Source organism: Strigops habroptila, chromosome 18 (assembly GCF_004027225.2).
Source record: "Strigops habroptila isolate Jane chromosome 18, bStrHab1.2.pri, whole genome shotgun sequence".
Taxonomy (NCBI): domain Eukaryota; kingdom Metazoa; phylum Chordata; class Aves; order Psittaciformes; family Psittacidae; genus Strigops; species Strigops habroptila.
The window spans coordinates 2702789-2721955 of record NC_044294.2 but is presented as its reverse complement, the minus strand read 5'-3'; the positions used below and the strand labels follow the sequence as shown (position 1 = coordinate 2721955).

Sequence of the window (19167 nt, the reverse complement as noted above, 5' to 3'; positions counted from 1 at the left end):
GGATTGCAGCATCCTCATGCAGGAAAGCAGCGGGATGTGGGGAGTCATCGGGGCTGTCTCATGGGCTCAGCCCCGCTCTGGGAACGCAGAGCCAGAGCTCTGGATTGCAAAACTGAGCATTGCCCAGACCTGCAGCGTGTCCGGGAAGTGGTGGCAGAGGGAAGTGGTGGCTTAAGGTGACCCCAGCCCCACACTGCAGGGAGGGCACTCCAAATCTGGCCAGCTCAGCCCCAAGCTCATGCTGGGCTCCAGGAGGTGGGAGCAACCCCAGCCCCTCCATGTGCTCTGCGATGCTGGGCTCTTTAAACGCAGGCAAACAGCAGTGTTATTAAAAAACCACGTTTGAAACGGTCCCGCCAGCTCCTACATGACGCTCTGCACGAGGCCGAATCCCCGTGGGGACCCTGTGCCGGAGAAAAGGCCCACATGGGACATGCTGCTGCTGCCGGGAAGCTCCGTGTCACGGTGACTCTGGGGCTGGTGATGGCCGTGACACCATCCCCTCCGATCCCAGCGCCCCGGGGAGCCTCGCCTCGCTTACCAGTTGGGGAAACTGAGGCAGGGAGGGGTGGCGGCGGCAGAGGCTTTCCCCAGGACACGCCAGCAGGGTCAGGGATAAAAGCAGCCTCGTTGCTGCCCTGCCTGGGGCACTCCCGACCACGGTTGGGCAGAGGGAGCCCCCCATTGCTTCCCCAACCCCAGGGGTTTTTTTGGGGGGGAACCCAAGGCTGAGCCGAGCCGCAGCGCGGAGCCGCCCCGGCCCTGAGGCTGCCGCTGGGATCGAGCAGTCCCCGGAGCGGCTTCGGCTCCCGCCCGGACGGGGGGCACGGACCGGTCTCGCAACTTCTCCTTTAATTAATTCTTAAGGAATTAGGGAAAACAACCAAACACCGGAGCGGAGCGAACCGAACCCAGCCCCGCGCCCCCGGACGGCGCTCTATATGCGGCGGGGCGGGCGATAGGGCCGGTCCGAGCGGCGGGGGCTGAGCCGGGGCCCAGGTGAGCGCGGCCGGGGCCGGGGGGCCGGGCCGGAGGCGGGGGAGGGCCGGGCCGCGGCGGGGGCCGGGCCGGGGTCCGGGGGGGCCGCAGTTCGCGCTGTCTCCGCCGCAGCCGCCGCGCCCCTCACCCATGTCCCAGGCCAGCACCCACCGGCAGAGCCGCCCGGAGCCCCGCCGCGCCGAGCCGGGACCGCAGCCAGGTACCGGAGTGCTGCCGGGGCGCGGCGGGGGGACGGGGTGTGCGTGAGAGGCTGGGGGGAGGACAGGGTGCGTGTGCGGGGCTGGGAGAGCAAAGTGTGTTTGCGGGACTAGAGGGGAGCGAAGTGTGTGTGCGGGGCTGGAGGGGGACGAGGTGTGTGTGTGGGGCTGGGGGACCGAAGTGTGTGTGTGTGTGTGCGGGGCTGGGGGGGGAGCAAAGTGTGTGTGCGGGACTGGGGGGGGGGAGCAAAGTGTGTGTGCGGGACTGGGGGGGGGGGAGCAAAGTGTGTGTGCGGGACTGGGGGGGGAGCAAAGTGTGTGTGCGGGGCTGGTGGGAGCGAAGTGTGTGTATGGGACTGGGGAGGGTGCAGGGCGTCGGGGGGTCTGTGTGTGCACAACAGAGGTGGGCAGGGCTGGGGGGTTCCTTGTGTGTTTGCAGGGCTGGGGCGTCCGCAGGGCTAGGGGGGGTCACTGCGTGTGTGCGGGTGTGGGGGTCCCTGTGCATATGCAGGGCTGGGGGTGCCCCGCGGGGGGCGCATTGGTGGAGACAGTGTACATGGAGTTGGGGGGGTCCCCGTGTGTGTTTGGCTGGGAGTGGACAACATAGGAGGGGTGCATGTAAAGCACAGCTCTGGGGGGGTATATGGTGGAGTGTGTGCGTGGCTGGGGGGGAGAGTTGGGGGGGCGCTGGCTGTGTGTGTGCACGGTTTGGGGGGTGCCTGAGTGTGTGTCCAGGAAGGCCCAAGTGTGCACGTGTGCGTGTGCACGGCTCTGTACACTGAGTGTGTGTACACGGCAGATGTGGATGAGCCCTCCGGGAGCTGCAGCGTGGACTTTTCAGTAGCTTCTGTCGCTGGGCCAAGCCAGGGGCACTGAAGGGGTTAAAAACACCCCTGAGGACAGTGTGAGGGGATGGGGGGGCCCTTCCTCAGCACAGCAACTCTTAGGGTGGGATGCAGGATCAGGCCATGGAGAAGTGGAATGGAAATGGAAAGGAACGGAAAAACTTTGGGAATTCTCGCTTTTACCATGAGGAAAGCTGAGCCCCCTGATTGTGGTGGCTCTGATGGGGTCCTAAGGACTTGTGCTGGGGTCCGACAGTGGTCTTCGCCATAGTTCACATATGGAAACTGCATTAAAATGTGAGAGAAAAGAAATGCCACTGCAGGAAGGTGATGGGGAGAGGTGGAAGCCCCCATTGTGCTCTCAGACCAGACACAAGGGACCAAACACACCCCCACACCCCCCCCAGGCCCAGCTTCCCGCTTGCTCCAAGCAGGCAGGAGCTGTGCAATGGGACTACAGTGATGCGCGGGAGCTGAGCATGGCTGGACCTCCCCTTGTTGGCTTTGGCCTGGAGTGTGGCTGGGCCCAAGTGTTGGAGAATACATCCTCTTGTTCTCTTCCCCCAGCTTTTCCAGCTGGATGCTGCGGGCTCTGCTTCCCGGCTGCACTCTTATGCTGCTTTGTGCTGCAGCCGCAGGGGCTGTGTGGAGCTCAGTGCTCTGGATTTCCTTCCATTCCCTTGCCTCTCCAGGTGGGAAACTGCACTGTTAACACACAGACCTAGTGCAAAAAAGCCTTTGCACGGGAGTTTGTCACCGGCCTGGGTTAGGAGGAGCCCTGTGTGAGACCAAGTGTGGGTTATTTTAAAAAGTAGTCTAGAAATGTGTTTAAATGTGGTTTAAACCACGCTAAATGTGTCCAAAGAAATAGCCTTGCTCCTGTTCCATGGTAGTGACTGGATGTGCACAGTGGGTGCAGATAGAGTGTGTTCACCCTCCTGCTCGTACTGAGGTCCTGAGTGGGAGCCATGGGACCCAGCTGAGGGGTGCCCAATATGGTGTGCCCATGGTGGTGGTGGGGGTCACCTCCATCCCCAACCAGCCCCTTGCCCACCCTCCTCTTCCTCAGCTCCTCCTGGAAGGGAGCATGCACCCAGGGTGGGTAAACCTCAGCAGAGCAGCACCAAATTTGCCTCCTTTAGACCCACATTTTGCACTGTCTCCAGGACACCCTCAATTTCCATCTGCCTGTGCTCCAGAGACGAGGTTCCGTGCTTGAGGGAACATCCCTGTCGTGTCTCAGAGATCACTTTCCAGTTGCACATCCTGAGCTTTGAATTCTTGCCCCTGTTGCTTCTCTCTTTCTTTCTTTCCTGTTTCTGGTGAGCAATGAATGGATCAGTCCAAGCTGTCCTTTGTGCTTGTTTGGCCTCGTGACGTCTCGGTGCAGCCACTGCCGCTTGGGCAGTGTCCAGGGGCTCTGTCACACACACGAAGCCTGGGAATTTTTGCTCTGCTCCATGTCTGATGCTTTGCAAACGAGACCACTGAATTCTGCACCGCTGGGCCCATGATGGAAACACGGAAACGAAGGTGCTGGGTGGCTTGGCTCAGGTTGGCACGTCGTGGGCAGGTCAGGTTGGCATTCCTGTGCTTGCTCCCATTTCCCAGCCTGAGATGAAGCCCGTTTCTTGGAGTTTATTCCTTGGCATCTCTGGAGATGGGCCCGGTGCCATCGCAGCCTCCTCCCACCCCAGAGGGATGGGCACATCAGACTTGAAATAGCCACAGGTAGTTTGCAAAGCAGCCTGGGGGGAAGAGGCCATTGCCCCTGTGACGTACGTGGACTATAATTATTACCTTTTTTGAGGAATTAACAGGAGAAAAACAGCCCTTTGGCTGATGGAATTGTTTTTGTCTTTCCCTTCTTGGGGAGGAAGAGGAGGAGGAACAGGAACAGCAGGAGAGAGGCTTTCCATAGGCGAAGAAAACCCATCAAGAGATGCTTGAGGCAAATCCATCTCCAGAAGAAAAACCTTTTCCTGGTATTTGGCTCTCCTTATTCCCACCTCCTAATTCCCCATCCCAGCAGGACACTGGCTGCATCCCTGCTCCATGCCTGTGTCCCAGCTCTTTGCCTAGAGCCGGGCAGGGACGGGATACTCACACACACTTTTTGTCTTTTAAGTCTTTCTGCTGGGGTCTGACTGCCTGCATGAGGGTGCTGAGCACCCATGGGTGCCCTGGGCACTGCAGGGCTGCAGGCAGAAGTCAGTCCCACATCACTTGGGTACCATTACTGGGCTCTGGCAGGGGGATGGAAGCAAACAGAACCCTCTCCATGGTCAGCATAAAAGGGTCTTTGCTTGTCTGTGCACTGATTTAAATGCAGACATCCGCTAAGTGCAAAGGAGCCAAAAGAAAAAAGCCCTAAAAGAAACAAAATACGTTTATTTTTTTAACCCCAGGTAAAGACTTTTTTGCACCAAAAGATTAATTTCTGTTTGTCTTTCAAAGTTTCTTGTCTGCTCATGAAAATACTTTGGGGTTTTGGTCTTTTCTTTGCACAACAAAACAAGACTCGAAGTAAACACGACCCAGCAGATTTCTGGTGCTTCAGCTGTTTCTGGTTTCCAGCAAGCAGCGGAGCCCTGCGGGGCTGTGCCGCTGCCGCCCGGCTCCTGCTCCAGCTCCTGATTGAATTTCCTTGGAAAGCGCCCGCTCGAGTCTGTTCCTTGCAGAAACACGAGCTCTCCTCTGGGCGTTTGCTGTAGTTTCTCTGATTTTTTTTTCCCAGAGTTCTGCCTTGCTCAGCCGAGCTTCCCATGGGATGGGCACCGGGTTTGGTGCGGGATGGAAGCACATTGCTGGCAGCTCCTTCCCATTTCCCCCTCTTCTCCAGGTGCCGTGCTCGGGTGTACCAGTGGGAATGAGCTATTACATGGCAGAAGGGATGGGGTTATTGGGATTGTTTTGCCCCAAATCCCAACCTTCAGGCTTTGTCCACAGTGACTACTGTATCCATGCTTTCTCCGTCTCTGATCTTCGGCAGCCCCCATGCACTTGGTGTTTGACTTGGGGTGGAAGGCTTCCCCCCTCACTCCGGTGCCATCCCACTGTCTTTGCATCAGCACATTGAGGAGCAGGCAGTAGCTTCGGGAAGCACTTTCACTCCAGTCTATCCTCTTTTGGGGCTCCCATGGGTGCACAGGAGGCTTCCACTGGCTCCTTCCCCCAGTACAGGCAGCCGTGCCCGGGGCAGGGCGATGCTCACCCGGTTTGGCCACTTTCAGTGCCAGGGCTGCAGCATGTTCCCGACAGTAGCTGTGCCTTCACATGGTGAGGAAGAGGAAGCTGGACAACCGGCTGCCTCCGGGAGCATCTACTCGCTCCACCCGAATGGCTTCATTGTTGGCCACCTTCCTTCAGCAAGCAGGCGTGCTGCTGCCTTCACAGAAGAGCTTGTTCTCACCATCCAGGCCATGCTCAGCTCCTCCAAAGCTGCTCTGGGGTCTGTCAAACCCCAAGCGGGAAGTTGAGCACCAGAACTGCAAAGTTTTGGGTTCCATCCCCATGGGATGTTGCTTTGGGCAAATCCCTTTTATGTGTTTCCCCACTGGTTCCATTTCACAGCAGCTGCCCCTGTGCCGATGTACAATACATGGGGATGGGGCTGTGTGTGATGGGCAGTGGTTTAAAGCTGTGCACTGGGCAGCTCTCAGATGCTGCATGAGTGCAAGTCATTATTCTTGTTAATCACAATGGCCACAGCTCACATTTATCTGCTCTTCAATTAACTTTTCCTAAGGACTTTATAAGCAGTTTGGAAAGACACATCTTCCCTGGCAGAACCTGCGCTGGTTTAACCTGTAAGGTTACACAATTACTGCACTGCCATGGTCCTTAATTAGACTCTCCATAATTTTCTCCAGCACAGCAGCGTGGCTCCTTGCTCTGTAATTCCCAGAATCTCTTTGAATCTGATAGGCATCACGTTAGCCATTTTCTAGGCTTTGAGGATAATTGCTTGTTCTTAAGGACACTTGGGATGTTGTAGCATCTCCGATGGCATTCTTCATCCATGCCAGGCTCCCATGGCACTGGGGAGTGCTGAGCTAGCACAGTGCTCCTCAAAAAGCCCATGGAAGCTGGTTCAACCCCAAGTTGGCTCTTTGACCCTTTGTTTTTCCCCATCATTCTTTCCCACTCCTTGGCTGTGTGGTGCATTTGGGATGTTAGATGTTGCTCTTTGGTTTAGGCAGAGCCCAGGCCTGATGCTGGGAGATGGGCTGGCCTTGGCAGCTGGAGGTACAGATATGGTCCTGCTGGGTCTGGTCTGTACCCTGGGCAAGTCATGTTGTTCCTTGTGTCCAGTTTAGGCTTAGAGATTGCTTCTCCCCTTGCACCCACAGCTGTGGTCTCGAATGCTGCCTTAATATATGTACTAAATATATTCTTGCTGCTGCTGTAGTGACAGAGATGTGTGCTGCTTGCAGTGATTTTATGCCTCATCTTTCCTGAACCCCCTTCTCCAGGGTTATCCCACCATCCCAGTGTCCTTGCTCTCAGGTAGGAGCAGTTCTTCCATAAAGGTTGGTTTGTGCCTCCTAGGCAGGAGCTGATGGCTCAGTGAGGACCTTTGGGTGACCCGCTTTGTAGGGACACCTTGGGTTGGTGTCTGTGCTCCAAACCTGGAGTTGGGGGTTTGTTGCTGGAGGAGCTTTTAGCTGAGGTCAGATGTAGATGGTCTGGATAGATGCTGGTCTTGGCCTGTCTGCCCAGCCCAAAATTCCTCTCTTCCTACCCACCCAATAGCTATAAATAACAAATAACAACAACTCCCAGGCTGGCAGCTATTTGGGGTTTTGTGGGTTTTTGTGCTTTGTTTTGCTTTGTTGCATTTAGGAAGTGACTTTTCATAGAAACCATTACTTTTTTGACCAGATTCCTCATTGTCCCAGGGCTGAGCTGTTTATCCAGAGCTTTGCCCAGGTGAGCAGAGGGACACGGGGGCAAACGCTCTAGGTGGGAAGCGAAGCTGCACTGGATCCATCCCTGGGCACTTTTCCTTCTCCTCCCACCCTCCTTTTCCTTTCCCTGAATATCCTCGGATCTGAAAAGGCTTCAGTGCATTAATTTCAGACTGAATGTAAATAAGCCATTTGGATTTTTCCCAGTTGAGCAAACTTTCAAACCAGAACTTTGCTTTCCTCTCCTCCAGCCTGGCTCATGGGATTGGAAGGATTTGCCTCAGTGCTGTCTCTTCTGCACTTGAAACCACTTCATCAAGCTCTGAAATGTCCCTGGAATAGGTCAGACAGGCACCTGGTTGGGCCAGGCAGCGTGTACAGGAAAACCAGGAGAGATTACACACTTGTTTTATCTGCATAAAGCAGATTAGAAAGCTCCCAAACTAAATATTGCTGCAAGGTAGCGTGTTGTTAATGGCAAGCGCCTCGCTAGACTGTCTCTCTTTCTGTCTCCATCCAACATTATCTCGTCCCTGACCAGCCATTCCTGAGGGATTAAAAGGAGAGAGAAGGGGGGACGGGAGAGTCTCCTGAGCTTCTCCAAGTCAGCAGGAACTGTGACCCACGCTGTTAGATTTGGATGCTCTTCAGGTGCCGAAGAGCTCAGATGTGGATCCAGCCAGATGTGGATTCTCCATCCTTTTTGTGGTGGTTGACACCACCTCATGCAAACACGTTGCCTCTAAAGAGGTGGGATTTGCATGAGTATCACAAGATACTTGGTTAAAGCCCATGAAACCTTCAAACTTCCTCCCATCTTTCCTCTCCTCCCTCCTTTCCTCTCAGCCCCTGCAGTGCTGGGTGGACTTTGGAGCTCACTGATGTCTTGGGGCTTTTATGACGGGTGGATTTGTACTTTGTAAATAAGGAGAACAGTCAGAAAACCTGACCCATGTGCATCTCCTGAGCTTGGCAACCAGGAGGCAAAGAAAGGAGTTCCACAAAGTCTATCGGATTTCCTAATCTTTGTACCTCACGGCAGCCCTGTCATTTACTGAAGCCTGGCTTGTTATGTTTAAATGCCTTATTATTATCTCTATTCTTATGAACACGTGAGTCCTCTCCCTGCACCATGTCACCTTCCTTTCTCCCTGTGTTTCACAAGAGGTGGTGCAGAATGGGGGAGCAGGGAGCTGGACCCACATCACAGGCTGTTTCTCCACCACAGGATGAGCTTTTGCCTGGCTGGGAAGAGACTGGGGGTGCAGGCGGGAAAGGGGATGGATGTCCCATCCCAGGGGCCAGCTCTCCTTAGGGCTTTGTCTGCATTTTGCCTGGGCTTGTGGTTGGTTTTAAACCCATCAGGTTTAGGTCAAGCCTGGTCTTGTTCTGGTGGTAGCAGGGGAGGGGAGAAGCCAGTCCCTGCCCTGGTAGCAGCAGGAAGAGCTGACCTCCTTCCAGACCCCAGTGACGGGGGGACGGAGCTCACCCTCTCTGCTCAGCTCAGTGTGGTTTGGGGAGCAGAAAACCCTCTTTTGGGGGCTTTGTGCCCCCAAAAGCACGTGTTCAGAGGGGTGATGAGGGCATGCAGCCAAGGGGATAAAGGTCCACAGGACCCTTGTGGAGCTGCACATCATGTGCCTGTCCTGGACTGCATGAGGCACCCATCTATCTGTCTCCCCCAGTGCCATCAGGGTTGATGCCTATTTCTTGGGTGCATTTTTCCAGGCTGGTTTGAGAGTCACTGTGCTCGTGCATGCCCAGTGCATGGGCATTTCCTTGTGCTTTTCCCTCTGGGTTGGAAGGTGCCTGGGAAATTCCTGATCCCTGGATCCTGCAGGGTTGGTGCTGACCCCACATGTGTCCGGCTGCCCCCAGCCCTGCCCTGGGTCAGGATCTGACCATGAGGGCAGACACAGCCTTTCTCCAGTTCATTCCCAAGGGATGTCGTGCACTTGGGGGTCAGCGCCATGCGTCTGCTCCCCACGGCCAGGCAGCAGCAGGGAACCGAGGCTGCGTAAGGCAGGGATGGACCAACTTACCCACATTTCTTTCCCGTCTATTTTTGTCTCTCTTCTGGCCAGCTTGTTCCAGTGGGAGTTAATTTAATTGCCATCTTCCTCCCTGCATCGCTGCGGTTGTGTGTGAGACCTCTTGTGCAGGGTAATTATATGTGTGAAGTGGACGTAGCAAAACCGGAGCCTTGTCTCCGTAGTCATCTCAACATCCATATGGCTGCTGCTTCCGCACACAGCTCGGGGTCTAAACAGGACCCTCCTTGTCCTCTGCCCCTTGGGAATGGGTATGGAGTGGGAAAGGGATGGGATGGAGGCAGCATGGGGTGGTCACAGCAGAGGCAGGGGTCAGCTGGAGCTCTCCAGCCATTCTGTTGCAGCACTGGGTTTTCCAGCTCTGTTTCCCAGTGTAAATCCCTCATGGTTGGAGGGGATGTGACCGCAAGGGAAGAGCAGGGCAGGGGAGCTGGCAGTGGTGGGCTGCTCTGCACAACCCCAAAGCCTTGGCTGTTGGTGTGCAAGCCCTGAGCATGCTCTGGGCATCTCACAGCTTAAACCAGAGCAGCTCCTGGTTACACCAGTGCCCATCGGCTCAGATCCCTGCCGTGCCCTGCACCGGATGCCCCTGACTCAGGGTTTCATCCAGAGCTCCCCGGGTTTGCATTCGACTCTAACAGGCACCAAACGCTGCAGGTCTGACTCAGGCCAGTCCAGGTTGGGACATGACAGAGGACGTGGATGCAAAACATGAGGTTATTATTCACCTGTACACCGCGCCTGTGTGCAAACACCTATAGGTGGAGGACAGCCTACTTTCCTCTCCTCCCTGTTTTGCCCTGGGCTTTCCGGGGGCATGGGAATGAGTTTTCACCTTTCTGGGGCTGTGTACTCCCCTTCTGTTGGGGGTTCGGAGTGGCTGTGCAGAATTCAGCTGGAGCTGCTGGATTTCCCTTAGTTGAGCCCCAGAATCGCCTCGCCTGAGAGGGCTGCGAGCAGGGCTCTACATCAGGATGAGCTTTCCTTCCCAGCTTTCCTTCCCAGCAGACCCCCTCTTGCAGGAGCTCTGACCCCAGGCTGGATCAGCATCACAGGGAGCACAGAGAGGATGGTCCTGTAGGGAAACTGAGGCAGATGGATGAGCACAGGGTGTAGCAGAGCTGGGAGCAGAGCAAGCATCATTCCAGGCTGGTTGCAGCCCCTCTGCAGCATGTCCAGGCTCCTGCTGACCCCGGGGTGGGGATGGAGCCCTTCAGCTCCCTTGTAGGGCCTCTTGTAATAGCCCCTATAATTATAGGTGTGAGGTCTGCCTGCCTTCCCCCCCGGCTCCTGCTTGTAGGAGCTCTTGTTATATTGAGTATAATGAAGTGTCCAAGGTCTCTCTTCCCCCCACCGCCCTTGCCTGCCTGTGTGTAGAACCTCTTGTTATAGACAGGGAAATTACGGGTTTTTGGTCTCCCTCCCTTTGCCCAAGCTGTAATTTAGCTTTATATAAAGTGTGGTCCAGCCCCTGTTGTGCAAGCGGTTGCTATTCCGGGTGCTGTGGAGAGGGATGGGGCAGCGAGGAGGGGGCTTGCGGTGGGTAGGGGAGCTTAGCATCGCACTGAGCACCCCACAGACACCCTGCCATAGGGGGCAGCCGGCCCCGGCCTGCAGTGCTGGCTCTGTGAGAGGTGGTTGTGCCTTCTCCTCGCTGGGTTTCTGTGTGGGGTTGTGTGGCATTGGGGTTTATCCCTGCGGGGAATAACACATCTCTTGTTTTGGGGGTTGCTTGCCCCACCGAGGGGGTCCCACAGGGGCAAGCGGCAAGCAGGAGCACAGGGGGAGCTGGTTCCCACAGGGAAGACGGTGGCTCTTTCATGGGAAGGGGGGATGAAAAATCCAGCCTGAACCGCTGAGTGTAACCAAATCCCTGGCTTTTTAGAGAAGGAATGTGGGACCTCAGGGGGGATTTGGGGAGGGTGCTGTTGAACTGTTGGCTTTGGGTGAGGGGCTGCGGGATGATGCAGCCCCAAATCTCCAGCTCTTGCCCTCACCCTGCACTCTGGGCTGCAAAAGCCACAGGGGCAGCTGGATTTGGCTCGTGCCTCACATCCCAAAGCACTGAGTGGGGCTTTTGGGAGCGGCTGGGGGTGCGCTGCAGGTTGCGGGTGCGCTGCGGGTTGGGGGTGCGCTGCGGGTTGGGGTGACGAGGGTCTTTGCCGGTTTCTCTTGCAGAGGCGGGTGAGACCTCGTGCCCTTTGCCGAGGCAGACACCAGCGACACCATCAGCAGAGCCGCGGCCGCCCGCCCGGCCTGTGGCATCCAAGAAGGAGAAACCCCTGGAAGATGATGAGTCTGGAAAAGTCCTGACAAAAGCTCCCCGGGCCGAGCTCAAAGGCGCTCCTGAAGCTGTGACATGTGAGTGTTTCCCCTCCGTGCAGTTCCGGACACCTCCAGGTGCCCGTGCGTTGGGGTGCTGCTGCCTAATTACTAACAGGGCTCATTAAAAAGGCGGGTAGCTGTGGTGGGAAGCCGTCTCCTCCTCGCTGTGCTCTTCCCCACATAAAAGCAATAGGCTTTCAGTGAGCCTGAGTCACCTGGAGCTGGGGAAAGTGAAGGGCACATCCCGCTGTGCCGATGCCTTCCCTGTGCTCGCTCTTGGGCCTGGCTGGAGGGGGATGAGGGTGAGTGCCTGGAGGAGCTCTGGGTTGTGTTAAGGTCCTGCTGGGATGCTGTGGTGGGAAGAGGAACCAGCCCCTGGGAGAAAGAGCTGGTTGCTGTATGGAGCATCCCCAAAAGCCACAGTGGGATTGAGGCGAGCCCCAGTGGATCGGGCTCTGCTCAAAGGAGCTGTTTGCTGGAGCAAAGGGAGATGCCTCCCGTTGGGACAGCTCTTGGCTTTGGCATTCCCAGGGCAAGGGTGAGGTGGTGCAAAGCCTGAAGGAGCAGGGGCAGGATGGGCTGTCTGCACTGAGGATTGGGGTTTGCTGCCAAGCAGCACCTCCCGAGACCTGCTGCGTCCTGACGTGAGAAATACCGAGGTGGGATGGGAGCAGAGGTGGGAGCCGGGGTGCCCTTGCTCTGTTTCCCGTTGCAGGGAAGGGAAGCAGAGCTGGCAGATGTGGGAGGCTGGAGCCAGGCTCTCCTGGATCCGTGGCTCCCTGCCTGGCTCTGAGGGTTTCGCTCCCAGGCTGCCCCTTACACACACAGCCATTCCCCTTCTGTTGGATGCGAGCGTGCAGCTTTCCCTTCCAAAGGGCGTAAAGTGGATGGATGCTTCCCAAAGGAGAGAGGGAGGGTGGGAACGAGGTTGCAGACTTTGAGGAGCGGGGTGGGAAGGGGAAAGGACGGTGAAATCTGGGCGCTCCTGACGGCGCATATGGAGCGAGGAGAGTGCACGTTCCCTCCACCAGAGCTCGAGCCCTTGCAGAGCATCTGGGAGCTGGGCTGGCTGCCCACAGACATTCTGCACCTCTGAGTCACGCCGCAGCCTGCTGCACCCTGTGTGCAGCAGCCCCATGCAGCCCCCTCCCAGCCCACCCCATGGCAGGAACGTGGCTGGCTGCATCAGGCTTGCCTGGGTGCTGGGTGCAGGAAAACTCCCCTCTTCCTGGGAAATGAGGTTCAGCTCCCCACGGAGCATCATCTCTGGCATCCCTTGCATTGCAGCCTGCTCCTCACAGTGCATCCTGCTGCTGTTATGGGCAGTCACCATCACTTGTGGGGGGCAAATCCTGCTTTGGCAGGACATAGGGAGCACAGTCAGGCTCCCCCATGGGAAGGTGAAGGGGGTAACGGTGGTATTTTCATGTCAGTCTGGCACATGCAAGGTCAGGAAGGAGCTGGCAGCAAGGGGCTGTCGGGTGTAGGGTCACATCCGTCACCAGCAGCGCCAGGATTAGCTCCCCTGGGGATCAGTGCTGCTGGTTGAAGGCTGACACAGTTCAGTCCACCAGCAGCTCGGGAGCATCCCAAGTGGGGATTGTGGGTTTGGGGCTCTGAGTGTTGAGTTTCAGGCTCTGCTCAGGCAGCCACAACGTTCAGTTTGTCCAAGGGAAGACAACCTTGGGCAGAGCTGATGGCTGGGGGGGGTCCCGGTAGGGTGAGGACCACTGCAGTCCAGATGCTGTCCACTAAGCCCTGGTGATGCTGCCATCGGGGGTCTGAGCTGAGCCAGCACAAGGCTGTGCTGGGAGCATCACTTTGGGTGTGAAATACAAAGTGAAGGTCCAGGAGGCATTTGGTTGTTGAAGAGCCAAAGGCATGCGCATTCCCCCTGGTTTCCCACCCTGGTGCTGGTGGATGGATGCGATGGGAGCTGTCGGGTGAGCTAGTCCCCCACTCCTGCCCTGACACTCATGTTACTAGTGAGTGTTAACACACCGCTCCACCGAAGCCTGGGGTTGAAGATGTCTCATTTAGAGCTTTGGGCTCCTGTGAGCTGGAGGCTCTCCTAAAGAATGGAAGCTATTTTTCCTTAGGGGAGGTTTATCGGCTGCCTCCCCCTGCCCGTCACTGGAGCCGGAGCACGATTGTGATTTACAAACAAATTAATTTGAGGAATGCAGCGAAATGGAGAATGCCAAAATAAGTGTGTTGTGTGCTGCTACACCCCCCTGGAGACACCGGTGCTGGAAGCCACAGGGTATTTGGTGCCATCAGACACCAAATGGGTGTCCTTGGGGGCTCAGATCCTGCCTCTGTGGCTCTGGGAGGGCACCCATCCAGCCTGGGTTGATGCACGCACTTGGGCAACACAGCTTGAGGGCACTGGAGAAGGACGCATGGGAAGCCAACACCCCATGAGGTTCTTTTTTAGGGGGACACGTCCCATTTTATCCAAGACCTGTTTTCCATTTCTCTTTCCTGCCCTCCAGCTCCCAGCCTGCTCTTCCCACTCAGCTCCAGTTATTTTCTATTCTATTTTCACCAGTGAGGGACCGTGTGTGTTCCCTCCACCCCCCCCGTGCCCCATGGCCACCCTTGCCCAGAAATCAGCTCCTGTTCCCAGCGGCCGGAGGTGCCTTTGCCCTCGAGCCTGCAGCCTGAATCATCCCTTGTTTACTGCTGTGGGAGAGAAAAAGCAAAGTTTGCCCAAAGCACCATCAAGGGAGGTTTTATTTGTGACTTCCACTGGTGTTGCTGCAGGGGGGTTGGATGCTGAAGCCCCCTCCTAGTGCTGGGTTCCCGGTGCTCGGATGCAGAGAGAAGGCCACTGCAGTGAGTGAGGGCTGGAGGGAGGCACAGACACTGCAGACGGTTATTTTCCTCCTCCTGCAGAGAAGTTCAGCCAGAGGCTGGGGAGACCTTTAGTGAAGGGGCCAATTCATGCAGTGCTGGGGAAAGGAGCAGCCTGGCTCTCTGGTGGTGCTTCATCTTCCCTGGCTGATGAGGGTGATGGGGACGGCCAGGAGCTGCATCCAGCAGCACCATGCCCAGGGCTCATGGGACGGTGGCTTGGCCACGGGGGTAGCTCTCAGCTGGAAGCAGCCACAGGCTCTTCTTTTACCCACTCGGCACAAGGCCAACATGTCTTGATGTGCCTCTGTGCCCATTCTGGTTGGCCTCAGAGGCTTCATCCCTCCTGCTTCATCCCTCTTAGGGTCCAGCAGCGCTTGGACCCCAGGAGACCTCCTCCTCCAAGTCATCTGCTGAGTTTTGGCAGTTGCAGCATGTCCTTCACAACAAGTCTTTATCTTCTGCTCTTTTTTCATCGCTTCCTCTCGCTGGAGCCTCTGTCCCCTTCCCTCCAGCCATCTCTTCTGCATCTCCTATTCCATCTCCTTGGACCAGCATCACTTCTTCCCAGCCATGGCAGGGGACCAGGCACATGAAGCACTGCAAGGGTCCGGGGGTAATGTGCTGATCTCCCCCCAGGCCAGCCCCAGGTACGAGCAGCCCCACAGCCCCCCAGCACCCGCCTGCTGCAGAACGGCGCCGGGCGGGGGCCGGATCCAGGCGGTGCCAACGGGGAGACCGGGAACGGGATCTTCCGTCCCCTGCCCAGCAGCCAGAAGCCTCACCGAAAGCTGCAGTCGCACCACTCCATCAACAGCCAGAGCAGCAAGAAGAGCAAGGGCAGCTCTAAGTCTGCCTCTTCTCACATCCCTATTGAGGCACAAGAAGGTACCAGCTCTCCCTGGCGCGGGGGGGCCTTTCCAGATGTCCTTTCTCTTTTGGCCCTGCATCCCTTTTGGGGTGTCTCATGTAGCATCCTTCCAGCCCACTGGGACCCCTGGAGCTGCTCTCCTGGCAGCTTTCTGCAGAGCAGGGTCATCTCACGTCCTCCAGAACTGGTCTCCCTTAGGGTCTGGGCACGTCCCTGGATGTTGAGGGGAGGACCTTGGAGCACTGCCTGCTTCCCAGCCCCTCTTCCCATCTCTTCCATTAATTCCTGAGGGAGGATTTCCACCCTCCCAGGGCTGAGCATCCACTGTGCTGGGTGCTGTCTCCCCTTCCTGTTCCCCCCTGCCCACTCTCTGGCCCTTCCTCTGCAGACTGCTGCGTCCACTGCATCCTCTCCTGCCTCTTCTGCGAGTTCCTGACCCTCTGCAACATTGTGCTGGACTGTGCCACGTGCGGCTCCTGCACCTCCGAGGACTCCTGCATCTGCTGCTGCTGCTGCAACTCGGGCGAGTGCGCGGACTGCGACCTGCCCTGCGACATGGACTGCGGCATCATCGACGCCTGCTGCGAGTCGGCCGACTGCCTGGAGATCTGCATGGAGTGCTGCGGGCTCTGCTTCTCCTCCTGAGGCGCTGCACCCGCCGGGGGGGGACCAGGAGTGGGTCCCCCCCTGTGCTCTTCTGCAGCGGCCGTGGGTCCAGCTGCTCCCTGAGCTGGTGTGAAATGCTGAGTGATGGAGGAGAGCGATACCCCCATTGCAAACCTCATCCTCGGAGCCGGTGAGCCGGGCTCGGGTCCTGCCTGGGAAGGGTGAATCCATAGGGCCACGGGGGGCTCTGGGGATGGTTGGCATCCCATCATGCTCTACCTCTTCCCTGCACTGGGCTGGTTGACGAGGATCACAGGAGCCTCCTGCCACCTGAGCCAAGACAGGAGCACACACACCCCAGAGCCCCCGGCATCAGGGACAGTGTGTCCTGCTGCCACCACCCAGGGCTGCCCCACGACAGTGCTCCGGGGGCATTACACAGGGGTGGCACAGAGCATCCTCCCCACAGGGACACCTCTAGGACAGAGCCTTGCTCCCCACCGGGCACCGGGAGATGCTGAATGCCAAAGCCTTTAGCCAGGCTGTGGAGCCCAGTGCCATTGGATGCATCCTGCCAGCCCCTGCCCCTCCTTGGTGCTGAGATAGCAGCCAAGTGCAATAAACTCCATCTGCTCCCTGCCAACAGCAGCTTCCCCTTTGCTGGTCCCTGCAGCTGGGGGCTTGGGGAGATCCCGGAGCCATGCTGTGATGCCGCTGACCCCCGTGTGTCTGGGGGTGGTGGGACAAGGGGGTTTGGTTGGTGCCAAGTGACCCCCAGCACTTGTTGTCTGCATCCAGGGGCCAGGGCTGGTGGCTGCATGGGGATGGGAAAGGCCCCACTGAAGGGCTGGGGAGAAGGGGAGGGACGTGTCATGGTATTTTATTTTGTTGTCCCTTTTGTTTGTTACTGTAAATAAAGGTCTTTCTTCATTTCTGACCAACGGCTGCCCCATCACATGCTCTGCAGCTGTACCATGTGTCCTCCACCCCTGTGCTTGTGCCCCATCCTGCTCCCAGCTTCAGGCATGGGGGAGGCTGCAGGACTCCTGTGGCTTTGGGGGCATGAATGGGATAGCTCAGTGACAGCCCCAGGGTCTTCCTGCTTTGGTCCTCATGCTGGAAGGGAGATGTGAGGGGACCCTCTGTCCTTCACTGTGCTACAGCCTGGCACCAGCTCCTCGCTCTGCTCCTGTAGCCATGTAGCAGCCGGAGGAGCTGCTTCATCCCCAGGGGCAGGACATCCCGATAGGAGAAATAGATTCCCAGCTCCAGGGTCCTTTGGAATTAGGGTGCCACCAGCTGCCTCCCAGCCCTGCATGTGGGACCAACACATGCCATGCCATGCAGGTAAGGGACCGTGTCCCCTCCACTACAGCCTTGGATCCCAGCAAGGCTGCTGCCTGGGCTGAAGTTGAACAAGGAGGGAAAAATACTTCAAAACTGAGGCCAAATGGGTCAGTTGGTCACGGTGACAGGGGCCGGTTGGGCTCCGGGCTGCCTGCCCTCCGGTGCTGCCGCGCAGCCCTGGATCCTATTTTTAGTGGTGAGCTAAAGGCAGTTGGAGCAGTGCAAGTGCATGGAGGGGAAGAGGCTGTGCAGGCAGCCTTCCTCCACCCTGTGCGTGGTGGGGAGGAGTTGGGTGGTGGATCGGGATGTTTAGCTTCAGAGGTGGGATGCCCATCGCTGCCCCACCTGGGATGGATGGGCCTAGGGCCCCATCAGGCACTCGCGGGATCGGTGGGAGCTTTTCCACAGGCTCTGCTCCAAAGTGTTTGCATCCTTGGCAAAGAGGGATGGAGGCGCTGGCCTTCCCCAGGCTGGCCTCACTTGTGCTGCTAATTAGGGAGGTTGGAGCTGGCAGGGCTGCTCTCCCCACCAGCCGCAGCGAGGAGCGATGCCGGAGTTGCTTAATGGGGAACAGATTCCCAGCTTCCCTGTGCGGGAGGGCCCTGCGAGCTGTCTGTGCTGTGCTGTGTGTGCTTGTGTCCTAGCGTGCATGGGAAGGGGGTCGCACACCCTCCGAGCACCCAGCAGCCGCCTGCTGTGGCTTGAAACTCATGGCAAGGGGGAGGTAGGGACCAGAGCTGTGCTCTTCACACGATGTGCTGCTGGATGTATGTGATATTCACGCCTACAAATGTACTTTAGTGACGGCTGCTTCGAACAAATGCAACTCAACCAGCAGCTGCCTGTGCAGAGCTACCCAAGAGCCCAGCTGAGCCCTGCAGAGTGATGGTTCTGGGATGGGGAATGATGGACCGGAGCAGGGAATGACAGAGCAGTGTAGGGAATGATGGACCAGAGCAACTCAAGTCCCTGGAAAGGGCTTGAAAAGCAAAGTTGAAGCCTTCCTCTGGGTACAAGCTGATGCTGGCCATCCACCTTGCAACCCACCAGGGAAGGCAAGAGTTAAACCCTCCTGCCTGCCAATTAATTAACAACAGATGTGCTGGGTTTTAACTAATTACTCTCCTGCCAGCACTTGGTTTTTACGGTCCTCTCAGAGCTGGGAGCCATAGCACCGTGCCCATGTGGATGCTGGCCCCACAGCCTGGGCTTTACTGGGCACTCTGGGCCCTTACTTCCCCAGCCCAGCTGGCCCCTTATTTGCTGTCTTAAGTGAATCAATTCCATGAAACAGGCTAAAATTCATTAAAAGGACCAGTCACCTAAACTAGCCCTGTTCTGTGGTGGCTGTTTTCAAAGCAGCTTGGTGGCAGGATCCCCCAGGAGTGACACACATCTACCTGCCCGGGTACACAGTGCATGAGCCCTGTTGTCCAATGCAATTAATTATGGATGGGACATTGGGTGTATTAATGACTTATTGTCTAATTGCTAATGGGCTGCCAGGGCTGCACATTCCCAGGGCCGTGCTGCCGGGCTCCCATGCTGAGCCTGTCTAGGGATGTAGCCAGCAAGATGTACAACACAGGGCTTGGAAACTATGCAGGAGCCGTGGTGGGCAGGTGAGGAGCCCTCCAGCTCCAGGGCTGGCTCAGCCCCATCGCCGGGAGGTGTCTGGTCACCTCATGCTGCCGGAGGATGCCGTATGGGATGAGCCTCGTGTTCGAGCAGCCTCTGTTCCTCCAGCAGGGAATGCTTTCAACAGCCCGAGCTATTTCTGTCCACAATCACGATCAATAAAACAAGAGAGAGGATTTTTATTTTCCACTCCAAATACTTTCTTCATCCTGTTTCCTCCCAGTTCACACGGCAGACTGGGGTGCGCTCCAGCAAGGAGGCCCATGGAGCCGGCTCCTTCTCCTCCTCCTCACCGCTGATGCAGTCCCCTGCCCCAGCCCCATGCAACCCCAATGGTCCCCTCTAATTCACTGCAATCCAAGGGGCAGGGTTTGCTGGAGGAGGGGGGCGAAGAGAAAGCCATTGCACACGTGCATGTGTGCACACACACAAGAAAACACTTCCAGAGCCAAAGGGAAAAAACTAAAACCAAGCCTTGGAAGACGCAGCAGCTCGTGTAATCCCAGGTTCTGCCGGGCTGCG

At 57.2% G+C, this 19167-nt stretch overlaps 1 protein-coding gene across 1 annotated transcript; it reads left to right on the top strand.

The window, feature by feature from the left end:
* Positions 1–1081: 1081 nt before the first annotated feature.
* On the top strand, positions 1082–16612 carry MDFI (MyoD family inhibitor). Its single transcript, XM_030473334.1, has 4 exons — positions 1082–1198; positions 11181–11363; positions 14823–15071; positions 15443–16612. Exons 1-4 carry the CDS (start codon positions 1129–1131, stop codon positions 15697–15699), a joined length of 759 nt encoding a protein of 252 aa, XP_030329194.1. The 5' UTR covers positions 1082–1128; the 3' UTR covers positions 15700–16612.
* Positions 16613–19167: the final 2555 nt, after the last annotated feature.

What these genes read in the sequence shown, in the direction of transcription:
- MDFI (XM_030473334.1), top strand. Translation starts at nt 1,129, where the DNA reads ATGTCCCAGGCCAGCACCCACCGGCAGAGCCGCCCGGAGCCCCGCCGC. An exon ending in CGAGCCGGGACCGCAGCCAG is followed by an intron (nt 1,199 to 11,180) that starts GTACCGGAGTGC and finishes TTTCTCTTGCAG; the next exon opens with AGGCGGGTGAGACCTCGTGC. An exon ending in CCCTATTGAGGCACAAGAAG is followed by an intron (nt 15,072 to 15,442) that starts GTACCAGCTCTC and finishes CTTCCTCTGCAG; the next exon opens with ACTGCTGCGTCCACTGCATC.